The following is a 26,261-nucleotide window of genomic DNA, read 5'->3' on the forward strand; positions in this document are numbered from 1 at the left end:
CAGACAGACAGACAGACAGACAGACAGACAGACAGACAGACAGACAGACAGACAGACAGACAGACAGACAGACAGACAGATAGATAGATAGATAGATAGATAGATAGATAGATAGATAGATAGATAGATAGATAGATAGATAGATAGATAGATAGATAGATAGATTTGTAGTATAACAACTCTACACAACAACACACAAGTACAATACTCCAAACATAAGATGCTTGTGTAAATGAAAGTTGATGCATAATCTTCACAATAACAGCTAAATCACGAGTTCTTAATGAGGTATTAAATGTATTCATTGCAAGAAATAAAGATGGGAAAACATCCATTAAAATCAGATGCAAACCTGATCAGATTTTTATCGTCGTGCTGAGTTTCCTTTCAGAATATCAATTAAGCCCAACACAGGCATGAAATTTGTTTCAAGATTAATGTGAGCACCTGCTGAGCGCACCAAAAGTGGAAATTAGCACTTGGAGTTACAACGAAAGTCTATTGTTCTGTGAAGATTGCCAAGGGACTGTTAATTAAACTGTCACCTGTGCAATGAAATGGGAGTCTTGGCAGCTTCTTTTTGTAAGACTGTAATTCGGTTGCGTTTCGAGCACATTGGGGCGTCAATTTTCTCCTGGACTTTGATTTTTGATTCATGGGACAATTATGAGGCCAGTCAAAAGCAACAACCTCAATTATGGATTTTCTTGTCAAGCTGGATTCCTTCTTTCTTATAAAACCTTTATTAGGTTTTATTTATATCATTAAAGTACTTTATCCATTTTGTCCCAAAAAAAAAAAAAAAAAAAAAAACAGTTTGGTAATAAAGGAATTAAACTTTGCAAAGAATTTAGACTCTCAAAATACACAGAATATGGTAAGACTCAGACTCAACTTTAATGTCATGTTTAGGGAAGCTAAAATTGCAGCAAGGTGCCTAAACACAGGTGAAGTCCCATGTACACATAACCAAATTATTACCACAAAACATACATCATTTTTTAGATGCATCTCCCACCCCACTGGACTTATTTAATGACGTAATGGCCACCATTATAAAAGAAGATATGTGTTTCCAGAGTTTTCACTTGTCTGATGATTAATAATAAAGCGAGTTTGGCATGGCAAATATAAAAATTTTATTAAACTATAGATATTTTACTAAATGAATATATATATATATATATATATATATATATATATATATATATATATATATATATATATATATATATATATATATATATATATATATATATATATATATATATATATATATATATATACTATTCAAGCTTATTTTTGAAAATGGTTTAAGTAAAAAATAATAATAATAATATATATATATATATATATATATATATATATATATATATATATATATATATATATATATATATATATATATATATATATATATATATATCAATTTCATCTGTATTTCTATAGTGCATTTACTATTTCTATAGTGCATTTACTACTTGTGTCAAGGCAATTTAACTTGAGTTTAAATTGAAACTGTGTCAGTACAGTTTTCAGTTTAAGAAGAGCAAATCTCTTGATGTGCATTATTTATTTATTTATTTATTTATTAAATAAATAAATAAAATACATTTTACAAATAAAAAATGCAAAAATATATGACACTATGACAGTTTAATAGAAGAATGATTATCTAAGAATCAAGAATGCAAACAGTAGATGAATTATGAACATAGCACTGTTAATTAGTTGTTTTCTGTTGCGAAAGTCGAGAGAGTTTCATTCTGTTCATCAATATGTTGGCATGTGAGCTCATTTCCCAAATGTACATCTACAGTATCTGTGCCCACTGAGCAGATGGGACCATGAAACAGGCCTAAAATGTCTACTGCCGCCAGTTGGCTTCATGAATTCTAGTTGTCACCCTCATTACTCAGTCTCAAAAAGAAAGCCAGGTCGATTTAACCGAGGGGCTGTGTTCAATCGCGGCGAACGCCCGAGACTACAATACCATCCCGCCTGCACTGAGTCCTGACGTCGTTCGATAGAGGGGAGTGCAACTCTTTCTTGTTGCCTTGACAGAAATCTATGCCTCCACAACCTTTTCATCTTTCTTTGAGGGGCCTGACAGGTGGTAGCGTGTATTGACAGGCACAGGTGACTCCATCAGTGGTGTTTGATGTGAAGGTCTTCCTCCTGACCAGACAGGGACCCGAAAACTGATCTCTCTCTTTCTGGTTGCGCGTTGCGGCTTGTCTGGGCCGAGACTGCCCGCCTCAGACAAATCTGCTTTGATATAGTCCACTCCCCTACCACAAGCAACCAAAACAAACATGATGAAAGAGTGACCTGTTCTCCGTTAGTGCCCTGTCTCCAGAAGGAAAAAGAAAGGGAGGGGGGTGCATAACAGAAGAACTGGTGTGTTTCTAAATACAAAATTCCACTGTAAAACAAACCATGTTGGAAATCTGAGCTCCTGAGAGGAACAAAAGTGCACATATAAGATTAGCTACTGAACCATTATGGGCTGTTTCTCAGTGGTATAGCTCTGAGATGACTGAGCAATGGCAACAGGGCTGGACAATCCAACCGGAATGGTGGAAACCACTTTAATACCAAAACCTAGCCTAGCAGCAGGTCAAGATAGGCCACTACACCAAAGGACAGACACTGAAATCTCCAGGGCTAGGTTTGCACTTCCAGTGTTTGAGACAGTTTTTTGAATCACAATTGCTTTCCGAAGTAAGTCCTGAGATGTCATGTACACACAGTAGATTACAGCAGCAGCTTGAACACCATAAATCTGCAATGAAAATCCTATACTCTATTTATGCCCATCACCTTTAAAGGTGACATCAGATGCAATTCTTGCTATTTGAATTCTGTTGTGTCTGCCAGCTCAGACAAGTTGAAATAAAATGTGCAGCTTGTTTTTTTATAAACTGTCTGAGCGTATTTATGTACTGTAATTGAAGTTTTGTGCCGGTTTAGACATTACCAGCTAGATCTTTACATGTGCCTGTTGGCATTTCTGTGTGGAGGTTGAATGTTCTCCAGGTTTCCTCTGGGTGCTCCGGTTTCCCCCACAGTCCAAAAACATATGCTACAGGTGAATTGAACAAACTAAATTGGCCGTAGTGTATGTGTGTGTGAATAAGAGTGTATGGGTGTTTCCCAGTGATGGGTTGCAGCTGGATAGGGCATCTGCTGCGTAAAACATACAATAGTATCTGGATGCAGCCTTTATGATGCAAGCTGAGACTGCATCACTCAGCGATGCAATGTCAGACACAATGCACTTAAATGGAGCTAGTGACGTCACTGTGATGGGTAGGGTTAGGGCTGGAGTTAGGTGAGCCCATTAAAAAGCATTGGATGCAGCCCAGATTGCACTGCACCAGGTCTGCAGTCAGACCCATCTCAAAACCTATGCCGGATAAGTTGGCAGTTCAAAAATAAAGGGACTTAGCCGAAAAAAAAATGAATGAATGAATTAATTAATTATCATTCAGAATCAATTTGGTGAAACACAGAAAAAAAACTGCTATTACAGACAACCATAAATTCTATGAATTCTAAACAAAACAAAAACTAAACAGCTGCTTAAAAATTAAATCTATGATCAATTTTCAAACTAAACAAATTAAATGAGGTGTCAGCAACAAATGGAAAGTAAGCTGTGAATATTCAAAGTGCAAAATCTGCTGTTGTAGAACATAAAATTTGCCAAACAATAAAAAATAAATCACAGCATTTTTCTGAGCAATACAACACTATACATTTAAATAACATGTTCTGAAATATAATAGAAGTGTGTCACTGTGTCTACTAAACTAATAAAGTATGTTATATAGATTACAAATGTGTGCTTATTTATGTTGAAACGACAAATACAGCAGTATTAGTAATAGTAATTAATAATAGTAATGTTAATAGTCTCTCTGTCTTTCTCGCGCGCACACTTGGCCTACCTCGCGCGCATTCAGTCTCTCTTGCGGTACACTTTGCCTCCTTTGCGCGCACCCGCTCTCTCTGCTTTCACCTTACTTTTTTCAAGTCTGGTGCCTCGTACACGATGTGTCTTCTTTATAGTGGTTGGTTGGCATACACCAATCCCTCAATGCAGCACCGCTGTAAACAGGAAGATGTAGGCTAGAATGCAGCCAAAATTAATTAATTTATCAAGTAATGGGCAAACGCATCATATTGTAATAGTAACTGAGATAATATATTTAAAAAGCAATGTGTTGCAGTATTGGTCACTGTAAAAACTTATGTCGTTACAGTGACGCATTACTATACCGCATTATTGCCCAACACCGCTCATGGGTACCTATGGAGAAACTGGTAGCCAGGTAACGAAGTAGTGAAATCACATGCACATGTACTCTACCAGGTCAGCATGACTGTCTAACCGTGCCTCGAATTCCATGCTGAGAATTGTTTGTAATTGTGCGGTGCTATTCATGGCTCAGGTGGACATACAGAAGTAGAACTGTTCTTAGAACTGCTCGGCGTGATAATGGAAAAGTGCCTATTGTCAGCAGGATCTCCTGATGTGTCTTCTATTTTGCAGTAAGAAGAGCAATTATAGGGCGCTTATGTTGTTGCCATTGCTGTACAAGTCAATCTGCTTTGTCAATACTCCAATTTCAGACATGATTGCGGTTGCCATGTTTCAGCTGTAAAAGCATGCAACACCTGGTTGGTGCTCTCATTTGTTATTGCAGGGCTCTCCAGGAGATCCCTGCAATAGCTAATGATGCCAAGCAAGCTGGATCAAGAGTCCCATGTTGGATATTTACAATTTGGGATGAGGGTGATTCAAGACTCTGCTGAAAGCAGAATAGAAATCATTACAATACCACAAAACTTTCAAAAACAAAATGAGGAGGCTTAGACGAGGTGCAGTTGTAGCCTAACAACTTAACTAACAAATAAAGGAGGATATGGTCCAGATGACAGATCTAACCAATTACTACAATCACAACCTGGAAGAGCTATGGGAACATTACCTCCAAAAGAAGATATCCTTCACCAGCTAAAAATATGACTTTGGTGGACAACCCTGATGAACTGCCCAAATGTTGATTCACATATTTACAGACATACTACAAGGTATCTTGATATAGATATACCCAAGTATATCAGCAGTAACTGCTTATACTACTTGTAACATTAAAGGCACATCTGTGTTCAAAGGCTTGTATACTGTAAAGGCTTGGACATGCAAACCAGCAGCGCGCTTAAACAGACTTCTGTATACTGTAAGTCTTAGGCCCTTTATTCTTAGAATAAATAGTAAAATAAAGAATGAAAAATAGAGAATAAAGTCCAATGTTTTTGTTTTGTCTTCGTATTTGATTTATTCTTCTTTTTTTACTGAATTTAATTTATTTTTATTCATTTTCATTCGCAGAACCCATCAAGATACAGTGCATCTGGAAGGTATTCATAACACTTCACTTTTTCCACATTTTCTTATGGTACAGCCTTATTTCAAAAAGGATTAAATTAATCTATTTCCTCAAAATTTTACAAACAATACCCCATAATGACAATGTGACAAAAGTTTTTTGAAATTGTTGGAAATTTATTAAAAATACTAAATCTGAAAAATCCCTTTGCAGTGAAGCTCTAAATTGAGCTCAGGTACATTCTATTTCTACTGATTATTCTTGAGATGTTTCATCAGCTTAGATTGGAGTTCACCTGTGGTAAATTCAGTTGATTGAACATGATTTGAAAAGACAAACACCTGTCTATATATGGTCCCAGGGTTGACAGTGCATGTCAAAGAACAAATCAAACATAAAGACAAAGGAATTGTCTGTTAGGTTTGTGCTGATAGACGATGCCATCATCCATTGCCGATGGCCGACAAACTTCATGATGCTGAGCCGATATCACGATCCATCACCCCGCCCCACAGTTATAATAATATATAACTTATTATTTACAAGTCATCTTGGATTATACAGTATCTCTCATGCTTAAAATGTGTAGATTCAGTGGCAAACGCTGTTACCTGCAAACACCGTCCCACAGACTTTACAGTGAATGGCTTTAGTCATTTTCATAGCATGCAGACTTGAAGCCACTGAAAGTCTTTTATCCACTCTTGGAAAAGTGTAAATGGTGGATTAACATTCAGCACATGATCACTAATAAGATGTGCCATTATTAGCAATTTTAGGTAAATCTGTCAGTGTTATTTTCATTCTCTCATCTTCAGCGCTTCACATTTTCGCGGTTGTAGCTCCTGTCATCTGAAAGCAGAAGGCATTGACTGAGTGATTGACAGCTGATATTAACCAATCATTCGTGTTCACTTCTAGAGCAGTGGGCCAATTAGAAGAGCACAAAGACGTTTTACTTCAGCAAGTTCACATAACAACTGTTTTAATCTGTTCCTGAAAGCTGCGTTTGGCGTTTTTAGGTGCAAAGATGCATTCTGCATAAATGTCCCCTAAATCCGTGCATGCGGTGAGGATTTTTCTGTGAAAACAATGAAAATGTATGCACTACAGTGAACTCCAAACGAACTCTTGTCTCCTCCACCAGCTGTGGGAAAAGCCATTAAAACGGCACAGATCACAATGCCCTATTCATGCCAAAGTCCCGCAGAAAAAAAAAAAAAAAAGATTGATAGGTGGTAATTTGTTTGTAACTTTATTTATTTATGGTATGGTTATGGGTAAAGCAAAGACCATGTGGGTCAGGTAGTGAAAAAGGTAGGCTACAATTAATTAATTTGTTATGAATTTGCTAGCCAGCAGCTAGCTCTCTGCAACTCTCACATGGTCGCCCACTGAAGCTAAGCAGTGCTGCGCCTGGTCAGTACCTGGATGGGAGACCACATGGGAAAGCTAGGTTGCTGCCGGAAGTGGTGTTAGTAAGGCCAGCGGTCTGTGAGGGTTCAAATGCCCCAGTATAGTGACGGGGACTCTATACTGCTCAGTGAGTGCCGTCTTTTTGATGAAACGTTAAACCGAGGTCCTGATTCTCTGTGGTCAATAAAAATCCCAGGATGTCCTTCAAAAAAGAGTAGGGGTTTAACCCCAGCATCCTGGCCAAATCTGTCCAATGGCTTCTGTCCATCATGGCCTCCTACCTAATAATAATAATATTATTATTATTATTATTATTATTATTATTATTATGATGATGCTGATGATGATGATGATTATTATTATTATTATTATTATTATTATCATTATTATTATTATTATTATTATTAATTGATATTTAACGATATTTAGGGCGAGGCAGTGGCGCAGTAGGTAGTGCTGTCGCCTCACAGCAAAAAGGTCGCTGAGTCGCTGGTTCGAACCTCGGCTCAGTTGGCATTTCTGTTTGGAGTTTGCATGTTCTCCCTGCCTTCGTGTGGGTTTCCTCCAGGTGCTCCAGTTTCCCCCACAGTCCAAAGACATGCGGTACAGGTGAATTGGGTAGGCTAAATTGTCCGTAGTGTATGAGTGTGTGTGTGTGAATGTGTGTGTGGATGTTTCTCAGAGATGGGTTGCGGCTGGAAGGGCATCTGCTGCGTAAAAACTTGCTGGATAAGTTGGTGGTTCATTCCGCTGTGGCGACCCCGCATTAATAAAGGGACTAAGCCAACAAGAAAATGAATAAATGAATGATATTTAACAACGACCCCCCTAAATCCTATACACATATATATTTTTTCACATTGTCATCATGGGGTATTGTGTGTAGAATTTCAAGAAAATAAATAAATTTAATCCATTTTGGAATAAGGCTGTAACATAAAAAGATGTGGAAAAAGTGAAGCATTATGAATTCTTTCCGGATGCACTGTACCTTATGGTAAGGTATAAATCTAATTATCCAATCTTGAAAAACATACAAAGTACAACCCCAAATAAAACTCTAGCTAAGAAATCTAGTAAGGATCCTGATTTCTTTATTTAATTACGCTATTAAATTAAGGTATCCATTAAAACTTGAATGGGTTAAAAGCAGAGAACCAGTTTTGAATATGGGTATCCATACTTCACAATCCTCACAATACTCACTTCACTTCAAGAAATCAGTTGCAACCCTCTAATCAGACATAAACATCAGATTTGGAATAGTCCCAAAGCTCTGTCAGAGTTGTTTACATGTCTCACAGCTGTTTTAATTGTTTCCTTATGTTAATGCGCTAGACAAACATCTGAGTGTTGTGCAACATCTCACGCTCGAGACCCTGGCGGGACTTCCTACACCTGTGAAAATGGCTCGATCAATAAAGCAACAGACTTGTATTACTCTAAAGTGGGACTACAGTTGCCATATTTAGCTTTTCATTTTCTCCTGTTGAAGTGGTCCATATCCTTCCCTTTTGATGTCTCAGATGCTAAAAACGACACTGACGCACCATCCGCCCGCAGCAAACTGTTAGTTCCTGTGGGATCTGGAAGCAGAATGCTGATGACATCCTAGAAAAGCTGTGGCCCTCAGGCATGCACGTTGTTGAATAAGTAAACAGCAAATATAAGCAGAAAAGCTCCACTTCTATCCAATGTGGATCTATCCAGTCATGTAAAATTAGTTGTATTTTTTTGGGCACATAATGGAATCGAGCTGTTTTGGGGTATAGTTATTTTTTAGGTTTCAGGTAAACTTTATAAGATAATCCAGATTTTACTGTTCCTTGCAATATTCAATTACCAGGATGCCCATACACTGAGCTTACTTTATATGAAAAGCACATTAAGTTATTTTAAGTTATTTATTTTATATCTACACTACATGACAAAAGTCTTGTCGTCAATCCCAGTTGTAAGAGCAACAAATAATAACTTAACTTTTAGTTAATGATTTAAAAAAAACTGTCAGAAGGTAGATTTTTTCTGATAAATCATCTGTTAAACTGCATCCCACTGCAGAAGACCTTTTTGAACCCGCATGGAACCAAGACGCTCACAAAAATCAGTCAAGTTTTGTGAAGGAAAACTCACGGTTTGGGGTTACATTTAGTATGGGGTGTGCGAGAAATCTGCAGTGTAGATGGCAACATCCTCAGCATGAGTTATCAAGACATTTGTGCTGCCCATTAAAATACAAACCACAGGAGAGGGCAAATTCTAAAAAAATACATAAGAATCGTGATGAGCACTGGAAGTTCTGCAAGAACACTTTCTTTGGCTTTCCATTTGACTTTATTAATACGTTGTTTGGGTCATGGCAGGGATGTATGGATGCAGTCTTCCAAGCTCATGGGAGTCATACACAATATTAATTCTTTTTCCACTGAATCATGACTTTATATTCTATACTGTACATTATTTCTGTTAAGTGACAAGACTTTTGTTTAAGCAAAGTCAGACTTTACTTTCCGAATTAAATAATTAAAAATCATGGCAAAATCATATTTTATTTTGGTAGAATAAGTGTTACCTAGAGGCCTTTGCCTTTTATATAAGCCACTTCTGATACCAAATGTTCAATAAGAAGTCAAGTTTTTTTTTGTTGTTACTAAAACTTGCATAGGCAACAAGACTTTTGTCAGGTAGTGTATATTCAAAGCAGAGTAAAAATAGAAATTGCTGTGCATTTGTTTGTGCATATACAGTATGTGCACTTATATTGTATTGGTAGGGTTATAAAAACCATGTGGTTTCACTATTTTATGGGCAATGGTGATCTGCAACATGGTTTGTTGAAAGTTTTGATATTCTATGTTGGTTTACATGACATCTTTCCATTCAGTTCATTTTTAAATGCGTCTCTTACAAAAAAATAACCATAGTTTTACTACAACCAAAACCAAAAATCTACGGTTATTGTTGTTAAAACATGGTAACATTAAACATATTGTTGCAACACAAATCAAAGTTTAACCATAATAACTGTAGCACTGCTGTGGTTATGCAAAAATAACTAGCTCTACAAAGTTTTTAAATCTAAAAAAAAAAACATAAAAATAATATCATTTGCTGAATGGGAATCAATATTTAAAAGCAGTACATTGCCTAAATTTCTGTCAACTCGAATTGATTATGTGCTGTTGACTTCAACCTGCACAGGTCAGTTTCACCTTACACTGTCTTTCAAAAAGAATTTAGCACAAAGCTGCACAGTACTTCCACAAAGAGCATATTCTGTAGCATCAGCATTGAATAACTCACCTTTACGGGCGATGCGGATGCAGTTTATCCTTGTTTCCTGCAAGAAAAGAGAACAGAGATGCAGTGTCATGCTGTGGGGAACAGTCAAAAGGCAGAAATAAGACTGCACGATACCTGAAGAGATGTCAAATGGGCTCACGCTGGCTTTTGCTGATTCAACAACAGCATGAATGCCGGTAAAACAGCAAAAACTACATTCAGAAACAGCACCGTGTCTCAGTCACTTTATACTTGTGTGCGTGCCTTGTCTATGCGCGGAGATTAGATACAAGCCTTTAATGTACAGAAAACGGTAGCGGAGGACAAAAGAGGCAGGGGAGGAGGATGACTTCCAGCCAGGAGAGAATTATAAAAAGGAATTAATTTGTTGGAAATCGCAGTTGATGACATACTGGTGTTATGAAAACGACCTTTGTCAAATAGCGCTAATGAGATCCAAGCCCATAATCCAATTCCGGCCCGCCACCTCGACAAGAAGATGCATTATCAAATTAAGATTTACAGATGCTAATTCGGGCATTATGGAACAATTATGCAAATCTTCCCATCCGGAAAAGGAGTGAGAGGCCTCTGCTCAAACTGCGGCTGAATTGCTTTTTTTAATTGAAAATCCATTTCAAACTGCCTTGGCTCCTAAAGCCTGTCATAACCCTATATCATTTATGGAAAACATACAAAGGCGAGAGAGAGAGAAGGGCAGAGTTTACAGATTCACCAATCGACTAATCAGAAAAAGCAATCGGATGATTTTGTTATTCTTTTCTTGAAATGGCAATTGGTAACCAGCCATTTTTGGTTTTATTTAATAGATGTCTGTTCCGCACTTGCATACAAACTGCACTGTAATGAAAACAGCATGAAAACAAGCCAAACTCTAAGGGCCCTATTATACACCCGGCACAATAAGGTGCAGGACGTGTTTGATGAGATTTGTTGCTATTTTCAGACCAGCGCAACGGTTACTTTCACGTTTTGCGCCATGTTGTTTAAAAAGCAAGTCCATTTGCACCACTTTGTGGACTCATAGGTGTTTTGGTCTAAAAAGGAAGTGTGTTATAGGGCATTGTTGGCATGTTGCTATTTTGAGGAACTGAAAAAAACTGCGTCATTAACCAACTAAAAGCTGGTCTAAAGTCCAGCGCAGAGTGTGTCAGTTATGTTACAAAATTAATTTCTATATAAATATAAAAACCACTACCTCCACGCCTTCTTCATTTTGGGGGGGCTTTTTTCAGTTTAATCATAAAAAATTGCATTTGTTTATTAATAATAGTAGTAGTATTATTTATTCAATGTATATTTACATTTGTTTTAATAAAATCAAGTTTAGATTTGTCAACCTGTCGGGTTTTAGAGACATATGCATCACCATATGGGGTATAGGAGCAGAACGTGTGTCTCAGTTTTTTGAAGACACTTCATTGTTCATTTATTTGTTTGCTGGAAATTAGAAGGGATTTTAGAAAGTTTTGAATATATTTTGATATTTGTGCCTAACAAACAAAAGTAAATATGTAGGCTAATGGATGTCTTCAGTAGAGTACGTATAACACCGTTTCCTTATCCACAAAAGGAGTAAAGTAAAAAGTAAAAGTAAAAAGAAAGTAAAGAGGCTGAATGGAGGAGGCTTATTCTTTATCCTCCCACCGCAGATGTTCTGTTTAACTGTTTTCTCACCAGTGAAGCATTCAGTTTTTTTTTTTTACTTACAAAGTCCGCCAAGTAAATTGCAAATGTGCCATGGCGCAATACAACTGACTCTTTAAGGAAATGGAAGATGAGACTCTGATTAGTTTAATGCACTTTATGCTCAAAACACACCCATAACTGATTAAGAGAATAAGCACAGCCCTGTTAGACCATGCACTAGGACGCAGAGCAAATTTTTCAGTCGTTAAAATAGCAAAAGTGGATTCGGACATGCCCTTAATACTTTTGTGCCATGCGTTAAAATAGAGCCCTAAATCTTAACAATGTTTATTTATTTATTTTTTTATTTTATTGTTGAAAATCTCAGAGAATCACTGAAGTATAAAATGAATGGAGGTCAATAATTAGAAAATGTAAAGCAATTAACACTTGACGCAGGGTATGTCTGAAGTTAGGGCTGATGTGTTCATCATAGCCGCGTCAGCCAAAAAAATTTGTCCGCAATTGGTTACTGTCTGAGCTGGAGTATTTGCATAAAGCGGTCTAATTGGCTGACACTTACGTTGGTGCTTGAAAATGTGGTCCCAACTTCTACAGCAAGCAACGCCACTAAAGTGGCACCCATGGTTCCACACTTCAGTTCGGCAACGATTGACTTCACCCATTAAAGTAAATGCAAGCGTTGACGCTGATGCCCCGTGTGAATGGGGAATTACAATATTGCAGAACACTCATAAATACAGACATAAAAAAAATGTTCAAGAATCTTTTTCGATGCTCCAAAATATCTAAGATGACGCAAAAATAATAAATTCTTTGTTTTAACTTGTTACACACACTTTTATTATGATCTTTCCATGAAACCTTGTTGTCTATTATTACACCCAAATACCTATTTTGTCTACCTGTCCAATTTCATTAAGGATAATCGTGGATTAAATTTACCAATTTAATTGTAAAAATCAGCAATCAGAATGTGCCATGAAAAATCAGCAATTAGAACATTACTAGTAGAGATGGGCCAACGCTGATGAGGCAAAAGAGACATGCATGGGTATTTCAGCTCACTTAAAACACCCAAACACTTAAAAATGACATGTAGGCCAATCCAGGCTTTACAAAGAACCCATCTTTATCTGCTCCAGCAGCCATCATTGAGATGCAAGTGTGCCATGTTTCTCCCATGAGAGAGAATATCACAGGAATAAAGCAAACACTGGCTGTTTTCTCCAAGCACAGAGCCGGTCCTCGATGTCACACCATAAGAACTCGTAGCTCACCATGTGTGTGAGAAAAGACTGACCCCGAATGACAGGCGAGAGACAGCCAACGGGCTTTGATCAGACAGACGCAGACACAAAGCTTTAAGCTTCCCTGCTCTATTTAATCAAATTTGTGGGAACGGTCATGGCAGGCACAGCAAAAGGGGATCTGTCAGCAAACTCAAGCTAAGTAAATGAATTATGAGCACTATAAATATAACAGGCCCAGGGAGGCATGGGAAAAGAAGTTATTAGAAAGCTCCTGCTTGGTTCAGAGCAGGAACAGGAGGTGTGAAAGAAGAAAGAAAAAAAAAAGAAATAAAAGGCCAAAATTAATATATTATATGAAATTTGGCCACAAATTAAATCTTGTAACTTTAATATGAACAAAGCATTTTTATTAAATAAAACATAAATACATTTTAAATAGAATTAAATAGAAAAAAAAAATGTTAATTTGAGTAATAGACAAGACAGAAAAAACAATAAAATGAAAGATTATGAATAATCTTTATTAAATAATGAAATGATATAATAAGATTATATATACAGGGAGGGAGTTTGTGTCTGTGCTATAAGGTCAACAGAGGCATTTCCCTTCAAGGTTGCCAAAAACCCCAACTGTGTAATAGCACAGGTAAAGTCCGACCAAGTTTTGTGCCTCTGAATATATATTATGTATATTATGTATATAAATGAAATTTTTGTTTACAAATATGTCTTAATTCAATGAAGAAATGTCATGAAAAAAACATCAGTTTCCTCCGGGTGTTCCGGTTTACTACACAGTCCAATGACATGTACTATAGGTGAATTGGATAAGCTAAATTGTCCGTAGTGTATATGAGAGTGTATGGGTGTCTCTCAGTGATGGATTACAGCTGGAAGAGCATCCATTGCATAAACATATGAAGTCAGTGGTTCATTCTGCTGTGGCGACCCCTGATTAGTAAAGGGACTAAGACAAAAAGAAAATGAATGAATGAATATTACATTATATTATAGTGGTGGCATAGTGGCTCAGAGGTTAGCACAGCAAGAAGGTTGCAGGTTGGAGTCTCGGCTGGCTAGTAAGCATTTTTTTGTTTAGCTTGCATGTTCCCCCATGTATGCCTGGGTTTCCTTCGGGTGTTTGAGTTTCCACAGTCCAAAGACATGTGCTATAGGTGAATTGAATAAGTTAAATTGGCTGTAGCGTGTGTGTGTGTGTGTGTGTGTGTGTGTGTGTGTGTGTGTGTGTGTGTGTGTGTGTGTGTGTGTGTGTGTGTGTGTGTGTGTGTGTGTGAATGAGTGTGTATTAGCTTTTCTCAGTACTGGGTTGCAGCTGGAAGGGCATCCGCAGCATAAAACATATGCTTGAATACTTGTTTATTCCACTGTGGCGACCTCTAAAATAGAGACCAAGATGAAGGAAAATGAATGAATGAATGAGTATTATAGTAGATGACATATGACCTGGGCGTATTTTCTGTTAGAAACATAAGTTCATGCCGTTCATCCTGGTAAAACCAAAGCCAATCAGAGAGGAAAAATCTCATTGAAAGTTTCTGGACATTCCTGTATAGGCTTTCACGCTAAAAAAAAAAAAAAAAAAATCAACTACATTTTTTGTTTGTGTGTGCATGAGAGAAAGAAAGAGCCTGACAGCTACAATCTTTTTTATATTTTGCCTCAAAGGACTGTTAAGGAAGAAGAGGACAAAAAGTAAACAAAGAGCAAAGAAGAAAAAGGACAGCCTTTGGTAAACAGCTGAGAATCAAAAATCCTTTAAGAGCATCTTTATATATATTTATCACTGAAAGCAATTACATGAGGCCCTGACAGCATTCACAGCTCTCTAATGGCTAATTGTCAAAATAATGGGCAAAAATGCAGCAGAAGACTTTCTTTCTAAAGCTGCTGCCAAAAGCTTTGAAAACCACTTACAGCAGTAAAGTTGGCCAAGAGACAAAGCAAAGTATATTAGCATTGTTTATATGCAGTCTGGATGAAAAAACAGAACTGCTGAAATCGGTGACAGGGGAGTGCTAAATGCTAGGCTAAGTCTCCTGAGCTACGTTCTCTTTAGCTTAGCCTGTCAGCCTTTACGGCGGTTATTGCAGCATAAAATAGAGCTGAATAAAAATGAATATTTAGCTAAAGGTCGGTCAAGTAAATCAGACGAGCCCAAAGGAGACCAAACCATGCGATCGGTTTCCAAAACGAATGGTTATACGTAGAGAGAAGCCGAGGGGGAGATGGACAATGGCTTGGCTGACAGGTGAAGTTCAGTTTGTGAAGCTGGAGAAGTCCTGAGGGGTTCGGCAGGGAGGGAGTTTGTGTCTGTGCTATAAGGTCAACAGAGGCATTTCCCTTCAAGGCCGCCAGAAAACCCAACTGTGTAATAGCGCAGGTAAAGTCCGTCCAAGTTTTGTGCCTCTGAATTGCTGTTCAGAAGAGTGGAATGAGCCAAGCTGGCTCATCCATTCCTCCAGGTGCTGAGCCAATGAGATAACCTTCTTCTAAATGTCACACACATCTTTTTGAGCGTGAGGTTTGCTAGGTGGTGTCAAATTTAAATAGACCATTAAAAAACTCTTTTTCGCTCACACAACCCAAAAAGGCTGAGAGGTTTAATAGTGTGTAATTGAGTACGGCAGGTAACTAATAACCATGAAACCAGAAGGCAAAAATCAGAGAAGCTTCCTGTCATGCTCAAGATGGAGGTTGGCTTGCGTGGGTACAGTGCAAATTGCTTTATATGTCGTCTTTTCAGCGGCTTTCATTTAAACAGTGAATGGTTTTCTTTGGATTTGGGGGCTTTCCATTCAAACTTCATAAACCAACTGTTTTTGCATTCTTCTTTTTCTTTTTCTTCTTCTTCTTCTTCTTCTTCTTATTATTATTACTATTATTATTATCCATTTACATATACTTTTCAAGAGTTCACACTTAGCTGATGATTGATTATCAAGCTTATGTGGCATGCTGTCCCAGGAGAGAGCCCTGAGCTCAAAAGATTCTCGAGCACTGGGCTTCCTCCCATTTGAAAGGCGAAAGGGGAGTTCAGATCTCGAAAACTACCCTGCTGTAGTAGCTAATGAACAGATAGTGAATGATTTTATTTTTTGATAACTACTTACTAGGTTCATGTCTATGGTGCTGATTTTGGATTAGTCAATTAACTTAAGTTGCATGTTTTTGGACAATGGGAGAAAACCGAGGCACCCGACGTGAGCACGGGGAGAACGTGTAAACTAGGCACAGAAACGTTGGCTGGCTTTGTAAGGACTAGAAGCAGTGACGTTCTTGCTGTGAGGCAACAATGCTAACCACTGAGCCACCGTGCTACCCTTCTAGGAAATGAGGAAAAGTAGGGGTGGAAGGGGTGATTCTTCAAAACAAAGATGACTGTTATATGGAACTTTATGGTTATTTACAGTGGCTTAGGAATCGTCTGATTGGTGAATCATAAATTGGATAATGCAGGACCAGCCGCAAGCACATCATCCTTTGAAATTAGTTTATAAATAAATTTCACTTTGTGTTAAATTAAAGTTTAGAATGTTCTGAATCTCCTCATAGGGTTGGGTTTATGACTTGCAGTATAATGCTTTAATGAAGAATTTAATAAAATCCCTAATGTAGACTAACCATGTTCCGTACACTTTTCACTATTCAGTGCACTCAAACTATCACTTCTCTGTCATCGAAAACCAGATAAGCATGTTTGTGCAATCATTCTCTGCGTGAATAACTACTGCACATTCCAAATTTTGACTGATGTTTTTGGGACCAGTAGTTTTTGAAAAAAGAGGGAACATGTATCGCCTACACATGTGTACTGAAGATGATACTGTAGGTATTAATGGTGTTCTGTACAGGATTAAAATAGTGTTCCATACAAGGTGCATAACTTTAATTTACCGGCAAATATGGTCCTTTCGTTAATTCTTATTAAAAACCAATGTCACAATTTACTATTATTGTATTTAACTTGGAGTTATGTTATATTTATTAACCTTTCATGAAAGTTTGAAATTACATCATATCATTTCATTTTTAAAGTTAATTTTTTATGTTTATTGAATTACAATATGATAATTTAGAATATTAAAATATTAAATTCATGCAAATTAATGACACACGCTACAAATTAAATAACTTGACTGACCTTTTATGAATATAAACATCATCACTACACAAAGATTATCCAAATTGTGTTTGCAGGTTGTCTCTTAGGCTCTCACTAGTGCCAACATACAGCCATGTTGCACTGCTACACATGTGATATTGATCACATGACATCATTCATGACATCATTCATTCATTCATTCATTCAATCATTCATTCATTCATTCATTCATTCATTCATTCATTTTCTTTTCGGCTAATCCCTTTATTAATCTGGGCTTGCCACAGCGGAATGAACTGCCAACTTATCCAGCACTTTTTTACACATTGGATGCCCTTCCGGTCGCAAACCATCACTGGGAAACATCCATTCACACTTATTTACACATATACACTACAATTTAGCCTACCCAAATCAATGCAAACTCCACACAGAAATCCCAACTGACCCAGCTGAGACTTGAACCAACAACCTTCTTGCTGTGAGGTGACAGTACTACCTACTGCGCCACCGCGTCGCCAATGACAAATCAATAAAAAGTAAATTATCATAATGCTGCAACATGACAAAAAATTACAAAAGAACTAAGGGGTATACATAATTTTGTAAGGCACTGTGTTTAGAAACTGCAATTCTACCAACAAACTTGGATTGAAAATGGCATCATCATCTTCTGGCTGGTCATGGGTTTTAATGGACTTCTTTCAGCCACAACAAACTGTATTTCCGTCCATCGGTTGAGCACTAATCCCATTTAATCAAATTCTTTATTAAGCAAGATCTATATTTTGCCTCTGACGAATGCTTTTTCCGATTTAGAAACTTATTTGGCGCCTTTCCGGATCAATCTTTGAGATTCCCATTTCCCCGGCTGTTTTCCAGGCTCTGTCTTGCCTGCGCTGTCGAGCTCATTCTGTCTCCCAGCCCCAGCCATTTCTAACAACATAAACTGCCAGCTGATCTATTTTTGATCAGCTGCACCTGTGCCCAATTATCCCTGTGAAATGGTTTATGCCAGCGAGACGGCATTCCTTGTTGTTTATCCTCTTATCCAGGCATGGATGGGGAGCGCAGGGGCTGTTTTTCCCATTTGAATAAGGCCTGGACACCCAAAGCTTGGGGTGTGCTGATACTCCATTATTAATTTCACACTGGGTCTGTGACACACACTATCTTAGGGGTTCGAACGGTAGGAGAAAGGAAGAAAAACAACATCCCATAATGTTTTGTACATCCACTAATTGCAGATTTACTAGCTGCAGGTGCTTCTTGCCGTTTATTCTGGTCCCTGTTTTGCAGTTTATCTCCTGCTGTGCATACTGCAAACAATCTGGAAGGGTGGGAAAGATATTACACATCAAGGATTTAAAAACAGTAGAACTTTAAGTGTGCGTCTCAAAAGGTTGCCATTTTATTGACTAATCATTTCATGTGTGCTATATAGACAAAAAAGGAGGGAAGCCATTTGCAGTGGTGTCTAAACCGCCTCAATCCCATAATTCATCACGATAGAACAGAATGAGGAGTTTCTATCCCAAATTGACAGTTAGAGCTTTGCATAAAACTAGATTACTGCAGAAGACATTTGCAAATAAAGCAAAAAAGTTTCCATTCGATGAGTCAAAAGGAACAAAATCGACACTTGTTGACAAACTGGCGTCGAATATCAAAAATAAAAATAGAATTTGCTGAGGAAGGAGAAGCAAATGTGGGGATTTTTTCTTTATGTCATAAATTACCTGAGCCTCAGAAGACAAAGATGCCACATAATGAACCACTTTGATAATTGACTTTGGCTAAGGGATTTTAGAATGTCCAAAACAATATTTAAGATGTTGTGCAATGTGGTCGGTCCACTGGTTTGTCCATTAATGTCCCATCATGGCAACTTTTTTATCACTTGATCTGTTCAAATACAAATAACATTACTTTTTTGATACACATGGTGGAATTCCTTCAGTAAATGTGTTTTCATCATAGCTTTTGCACATTTTTCTTATCGAATAAAAAAGTTAATCGTACCCATTTGTACAGATATTTTTTATGCGCACGTTTTCAAAATTTCTCATCCATTTCTTAGCAATATTCCAAAATGCACATAACCATAGGTGGATGGAAACCTAACTACTGCGAGGATTGTGCAGCATGAATTTCCATATCTGCAAGTGAATCACTCATCCATACATTTTCTTAACAGCTAGCTTACTGTACAACCTAAGGTATTTGTTTATTAAATTGATCAGATGATTCATAATTGTCAACTTTTTTTTTTATTACAACAGGAACTTCTGACTTTAATATTAATAAACGACATCGAGCACAAACTATGTGAAAGCAGCAGAACTTTCAGGGCACTCAATGTCTGAAATCATTTTTGATTTCACTCATTTTTATTTACTCTTTCAAGTGGACTAATGTTATAATAGTTATTTGTATGTAGCATATGAAGAGCATATGAAGATACCAAACTTAGCATTTGTCTTAAAGGGATAATTCATTAAAAAAAGCAAACAAATTAAAACTTGCTCACCATTAACTCACACTCAAGTGGTTCTAAACTTTATATATTTTTTTCAGTTTTTCTGTTTGAGTGTGAAGCTAAAGATTTGCTCATGCCCAAAGTTAAAGCACGTGAGCTTACAATCTACAGAGTAAGATTCTATCTTTCAAAAGCAAAACCCCATCTTTCACATTTTAATCCTTTTATTTTTCATATTCAAATATATCGGTGCGCTGCTGTGCATCCTTGTTTGTGTAATAAGCAACACATGCAAGCATTTTGACTTGAATATAACTCTATTGCAACTCTAATGCACTATTTAAAAAACTAACTAACTAACAGACAATTAAATTAAATAAATAAATAAATAAATAAATAAATAAATAAATAAATAAATAAATAAATAAATAAATAAAATTACTAAAGGCAGAAAAGCAGTTTAGTTTAATTGCCTCAAAATAGCAACATGCTAACAATGTGCCTTAACACCCATTCTTTTCAGACCAGCACACCCATGGGTGCAATTGTATTTGCTTTTTAAACATTGCGGTGCATAACATGAAAATGATACCTGCACCGAGCTGAAACTTGCGTAAAACACATGCATGGTGCCAGATCAATCTCATTAATAATACATTTACAAACTATAACTCATATATCCAAAATGCAATTTACGTTTACAAAATCCAATTCGTAAGTTCAAAACATGTTTCAAAAATACACAAATCCAATTCTATATTGCAAATTGGATTCAAAAATACACAAATCCAATTCAAAAATTTAAAATATAATTTTAAAATATACAAATCTAATTCCTAAATTCAAAACACATTTTTTTTAATCCACAAATCCAATTTGTAAATTGAAAATTGGATTAAAAATATATAAATCCAATTTGGAAATTCAAAACACTATTCAAAAATACACAAATCAAATTTGGAAATTCGAAACACGATTCAAAACTACACAAATCCAATTCGTAAATTGAAAATAGGATTTAAAAATAAACAAATCCAATTTGTAAATTGAAAATAGGATTCAAAAATATACAAATACAATTCATAAACTGATAATTGGAGTCAGAAATACACAAATCCAAGTCGTAAATTGAGAATAGGATTCAAAAATATGCAAATCCAATTTGTGAATTCAAAACAAAACTTACGCCTCTGAAGTTGCTCATGGCCTGGAAGTAGACGAGGTAGTTTTTCCGGGGGTCAAGAGGGCTGTTCCAGTAGCCGTTGTATGTGTGATTGTCACCAACAGTGAACGGCGTGGCCTCAGACAGGCTGCTGGGAGGCAGTTCTGCTGTGTAGTAGTGTGGAGCTCCACGGGCCTGAGCCTCACCATGCGATGTAGGAATGGGAAAACAATCCTGAATACCCAATTCTCTCTTCACTTTCCTTCCAGCTTCCTCCTCCACCACAACCTGATATGTGCTGCACATAAATACAAAGGTTTTCGTACAGTTTCTATTATTTTAAATATTTTTTATTTCAATGCTATTTTTACATTTGTTATACATTTTGGCTTAGTTCACTTTTTTCGTAGCTTTTTTGTTGCAGTTTTTATTGTGTGAATTTCTACTTACCTTTATTATTTACATTTATATTTAGCTTTATTATACATTTAGTTTCAGTTTTACTATTTCTGATTTAGCAGAGTTAAAACAACTCCTCCAGTGTCAAACAAGGCAAAAATAAAACAAGCTTTATGTTTATATACTGTGGAAAATATGTTTGTGTTTATACATACGCATGCTCTCAAATGATTTGTTTGGCTGTAAAAATGCCATATACAGGTAATTCTCTAAACAGCCACAGCCTGCAGGTTAGGTTTTCTCTAAATTTAACATAAATTTATTTATCTATTTCTTTTTACTTTTTTTCCATTTTTAATTTCGATATGAATAAATTATAATGAAAAATGTTGCCATGGTAGCTGAAATAAATGAAGTCATATTTATTTATAATCACCATATGTTTACTCTTTATGTCAGTTGGTGTTAATTTCAAATAAATATATATATATTTTATATTTTTAAGTTTAGTTAACCTCTATAAAGCTGAAGTACCCTGTGTTTCAGTAGTATGTAAATAACGTATGCATGTAATTTAGAGTGGAGACAAATTACTTATAATAAACACTCAAACGTATTAATCACTCTTAAATAAATAAAATAAAACGACTTTATTTTGAGTTTAATTTATTATTTTTAATTGATTTATTATTGTTTATATTAATACCTGAATTTGTTTTATTTACATTTTATATTAAATTGTATTTCTTTTTACATTCTTACACGTGATAAGTAGAATTGTTTTAGAGGTAATCAATGTTGTATAAAAAATGCATTAAAACGTAGTATTTTTACATTATTAACTTAATAGCTTAACCTCAATCACTTTTAATCTACTCCTTTTAAATGAAATGCTGTTGCTCTTACCTCACAGGAGCTCCTCTGCCTTGTGCTGGACGCAGCAGGACTGTGATGGTGTTTTCTGTCTCACTCAATGGAGATGGCATGTCTCCATAATCAAACGTAGGGGCTTTAAATTCAGAGAGAAAACAGGAGAGAAAAAATGACATAAGAATGTCTTCTGAAATCTTTCAACTTACTCATCAAACTTATAATAATCAAAAAAATAATAATAAAACTAAAAAAAATAATAATAAAATATCTATAAGACATACTGTACTGACAGGTCAAAAAATAAATAAATGATGAGAGCTCAGCAATGAAAAAGAAATAGTTCCCTTGGTTATGTGAGATTAGTAGTAGTAGTAGTAGTAGTAGTAATAATAATAATAATAATAATAATAATAATAATAATAATAATAATAATAATAATAATAATGTTTTCATGGCTTATAATACCATTATACTGTAACTGGCGTCTGGTACAGGCTTCATCACAAAGTAACCAGTAATCATTTATTTTTTTAAATCAACAAGTATTTATTATTTATTTATTTGTTTCATTATCATTTTGTAATTATTTGTTTATATATTATTTATTTATAAACAACTGTTATTAATTATTTTCACATCACATTCCTAGTAAACAGCAGGGCAAGACAACATCTGTGAACTTTTTTTTTTTGCTGTTTCTGTACAAAAAACAAAACAAAAAAAACTATCTATGGATGTATGCGCAATTTATAGAACTGAAAACTTAACACATGAAACAAAACTTCAGAACTTTTGTTTTTTAGGATTTACAATACAAATCCAATTGGAACCACTTGTTTGGCAAACAAAGCTCAGCAAATCTCTCATATTAAATATCTACAAAAGAACAGCAAATACCACTTTGCACAACTGTACTGTACACAAATCGTCTAAACATTAGCATTTTTTTCATTAAGATTACTGAAATAAATATTAAAAGCTAAATAAACTTATACTTAAATATTTGTAAAGATTACATGAGAGCCTACTAATCAGTATGCCTTTTTGTAGAACTCAACATTACCTCAATTAAAAAGATTTACAGTAGTTTTTTCACTTTGTTTTATTAAACAGCTTGATTTATCACCACTGTTTTAGACTTCTCAGTCCAGAATTATTGTTTCACATTGAAGTTACTTTGGTCGTTGGGTTAACTTAAAGTCCTTGTGAAATCAAAATGTAAATGTTTATTTTGCTAGCGCACATTTAGGTGAACAATCAATCTGTGCAAGTTAAACCACTGAAAATAAAATATTTGATTTGGTAATCTTCAGTTAAAGTCTGACCATTCGCTTCTGTGTTTGTAGGTCTTTCTATGTTAGTGTCAGTTTGATGGCTTCAGTCACAATATTCTTAACCACTTACCGTTAATTTGTTACAAGTGAATGATGCACAAAAATAACCCCCCATCCCATTCTCAATATTCAGTTGGAATTACATCAACAATATAAAATACAATTGTTAGCAACTTTAGGTTCACATGGAATTAAAAAAAAATTGAATCAAAAAAGAAATAATTTAATCAATTTGCTCGATCAACCACTTCTGAAAATCCGAGATTAAAACTAAGATCATGACGTAAGTTCCTACTCAGTTGTTCAATTTCAAGAACATATTCTAATTCTTATTTAATTTTGGATGCACCAAATTAATAAAAATAACATGACTGTATCAGAAAAAAAGGTTGAGTTCATTATTAAATCAGGGCGTCACAGTGGCACAGAGGGTAGCACGATCACCTCACAGCAAGAAGGTGCGTAAAACATATGCTGGAAACATTGGCGGTTCATTCTGCTGTGGGGACCCCAGATTAATAAAGAAAAAAGAGCCGAAAAAAGAAAATGAATGAATGATTAAACAAGTTCAGCTAAAAACTAATATATGTTTGGAGTGTGCTTTCTATTGTTATTTCAAAGTGACGCAAAGTGAAGCTTAAGCTATTTATTAAAAGCCTATATAACATCTAGGTTAGAAAAAAACTCACAAATTTTAAAAATATACACACTGTTGTCTAATAAACTGTTCCAAATCCAGGACAACTAACATTTGCTATGAACTCTGCATTCTTCTGCAAACCTGTTCCTCTGTGTGTCTCAGGGTGTAATTAATAGATGTGCATTTGGGGGGAAAGAAATAGAGAGGAAACTCATTTAGAAGGATCTGGGTCTGGATTGCGTCCTTCCCCTGAGAATGTTGTGTTGAGCAATAACGCTTTCCTTAATATCAGCAGTCAATTAGAGCTGACGAGCTAAGGCAAACAATCAGGCAACCAATGATGATGGTATTAAAACTGCAGCTTCTGGAATGAACTTCACTTAAAGTATAGCCTCAGATATTATTTAGAGATACTGTACAAAATAGTAGCACACAAGCAAACTATTATTCTGGTCTACGTACGAATGATGCAACTGACAGATTTGGAAGGCCTGAGCGCACATTTATTATAGTATGACAACAAACAAGAATATAATATCTTAAGACAGTATATGGCTATACACGTACAGAACAAACTACATCTATTGTAACAGCCTCAGTCCATTTAGAAACACCAGCGTTTTTTATGACGCAACACTGAAATTCACAGAAGAATTGCATCGCTCTTTTTCAAGTCCATGTTTGGTAGTATTTATAATTAAAAAGCCTTCCCTTAGAATTACAACACTAATGTTGGTATATTTATATTTTAAATGAAAAAAGAATACCTACTGTAAGCTGCTAAACACAGTATGCAGTATTTTGCACAAATTTTGTATGCATTTTTGAGTGCAAATTGGCAGTGCATATTGCACGTGCTTGCATTTTCCAGGCACACCAAGATAAAAACCGTGACCGTAAACCGTAAAAACCGTAGTCACGTGACAAAAGCTGACCATTTCGGTAGACTAATTACTTCAGACAAACACAGAACACCTAAAGAGTGCAGTGCTTTTTTCATACTATAGATGTCAACAGGTTTGAAACAAGTTAATGATGAAAGAAGTTTAAGTTTTGGACGAACTATCAAAGTCTTTTGAAAATGTCAAGTTATGTTCAACCCATTGTATTGTTTTTCAGTAAATATTAAATTACTGAAAGAGCTACAGATTATTTTGTATTATTTATAGGTATGTTTTATATGTTTTAAACATAACTTCAAAGTAAAGTAATTAGCAATCTGATTACTTTTTACATGAAGTAATTAGTAAAGCAATCAAATTACAATTTTCCATCATTTTAATATATAACTTTTTTTAAGGAACTTACCCATCACTGGTCTCTATTAACCCTAATCTTTTATGTAAAGCACTGTGATTAACATTTAGTATTTTTAACAAATGCTCTGTAAATATACTTTGACTTGAATTATTAATATTATTTTTTTAAAGATTTATTTATTAGATTTTTTGACAGTTAACAAAGTAAAAAGAGACAATAACAGTACAAAAAAAAAAAAATATATATATATATATATATATATTTATATATATATATATATATATATATATATATATATATATATATATATATATATATATATATATATATATATATATATATATATATAACAGTACAACATTGATTAAAAAAAATTAAAATAAACCACACTATAACCCTCATATTGTCAACTCACAGTATATGACATGCATAAACACTATATGATGTGCATAAATCAATTTTCAAATTGAGCATATAAACAGGTCTGTACCAGACGTTGAGGTTGACAGCATGGTGTATTAAGTAAAATAAACAGTAATAATAAAATAAAATAAAATAAAATAAAATAAAATAAAATAAAATAAAATAAAATAAAATAAAATAAAATAAAATAAAATAAAATAAAATAAAATAAATAGAAAAAAATAGAAAAGAAAAAAAGCGAGAGAAAAGGGAAAATGTATTAAACTAAATAGGCTGGGGGGTGGCACGTTCTTAAAACTTGTCGTTTTATGTCAAGAAAAAGTTGTATGTTTGTGCTATATCAGCATTGAATTCTTTTTTTAATTATTCTTCAATTATTTTTAAAAATTAAGTTTGGTCAGTGGCTGCATCCGAAATTGCCAGCTTCTCGAGTATGTACTACGTTTGTAATATAGTACAATAATGCAATATGTTACTATATACATTAGTATATTATTGTATAATACTATATATTAATATATTTTGTAACATTGCGATTACATTGCAA

The 26,261-nt window shown here is 35.2% G+C and overlaps 1 protein-coding gene across 29 annotated transcripts in view; it reads right to left on the minus strand.

The window, feature by feature from the left end:
• ptprub (protein tyrosine phosphatase receptor type Ub) overlaps positions 1–26,261 on the minus strand; it is a 442,833-nt gene that overhangs the window by 100,655 nt on the left and 315,917 nt on the right. For all 29 annotated transcript variants that reach the window (XM_009292423.5, XM_073924678.1, XM_073924674.1 and 26 more), the window contains 3 exon segments: positions 22,091–22,193; positions 20,810–21,083; positions 10,119–10,155 (listed from right to left, as the gene is read on the minus strand). In XM_009292423.5, the coding sequence (XP_009290698.2) occupies positions 10,119–10,155; positions 20,810–21,083; positions 22,091–22,193 (414 nt within the window).

The sequence above is a fragment of the Danio rerio genome, chromosome 16 (assembly GCF_049306965.1).
Source record: "Danio rerio strain Tuebingen ecotype United States chromosome 16, GRCz12tu, whole genome shotgun sequence".
In the NCBI taxonomy this organism is placed as follows: Eukaryota; Metazoa; Chordata; class Actinopteri; order Cypriniformes; family Danionidae; genus Danio; species Danio rerio.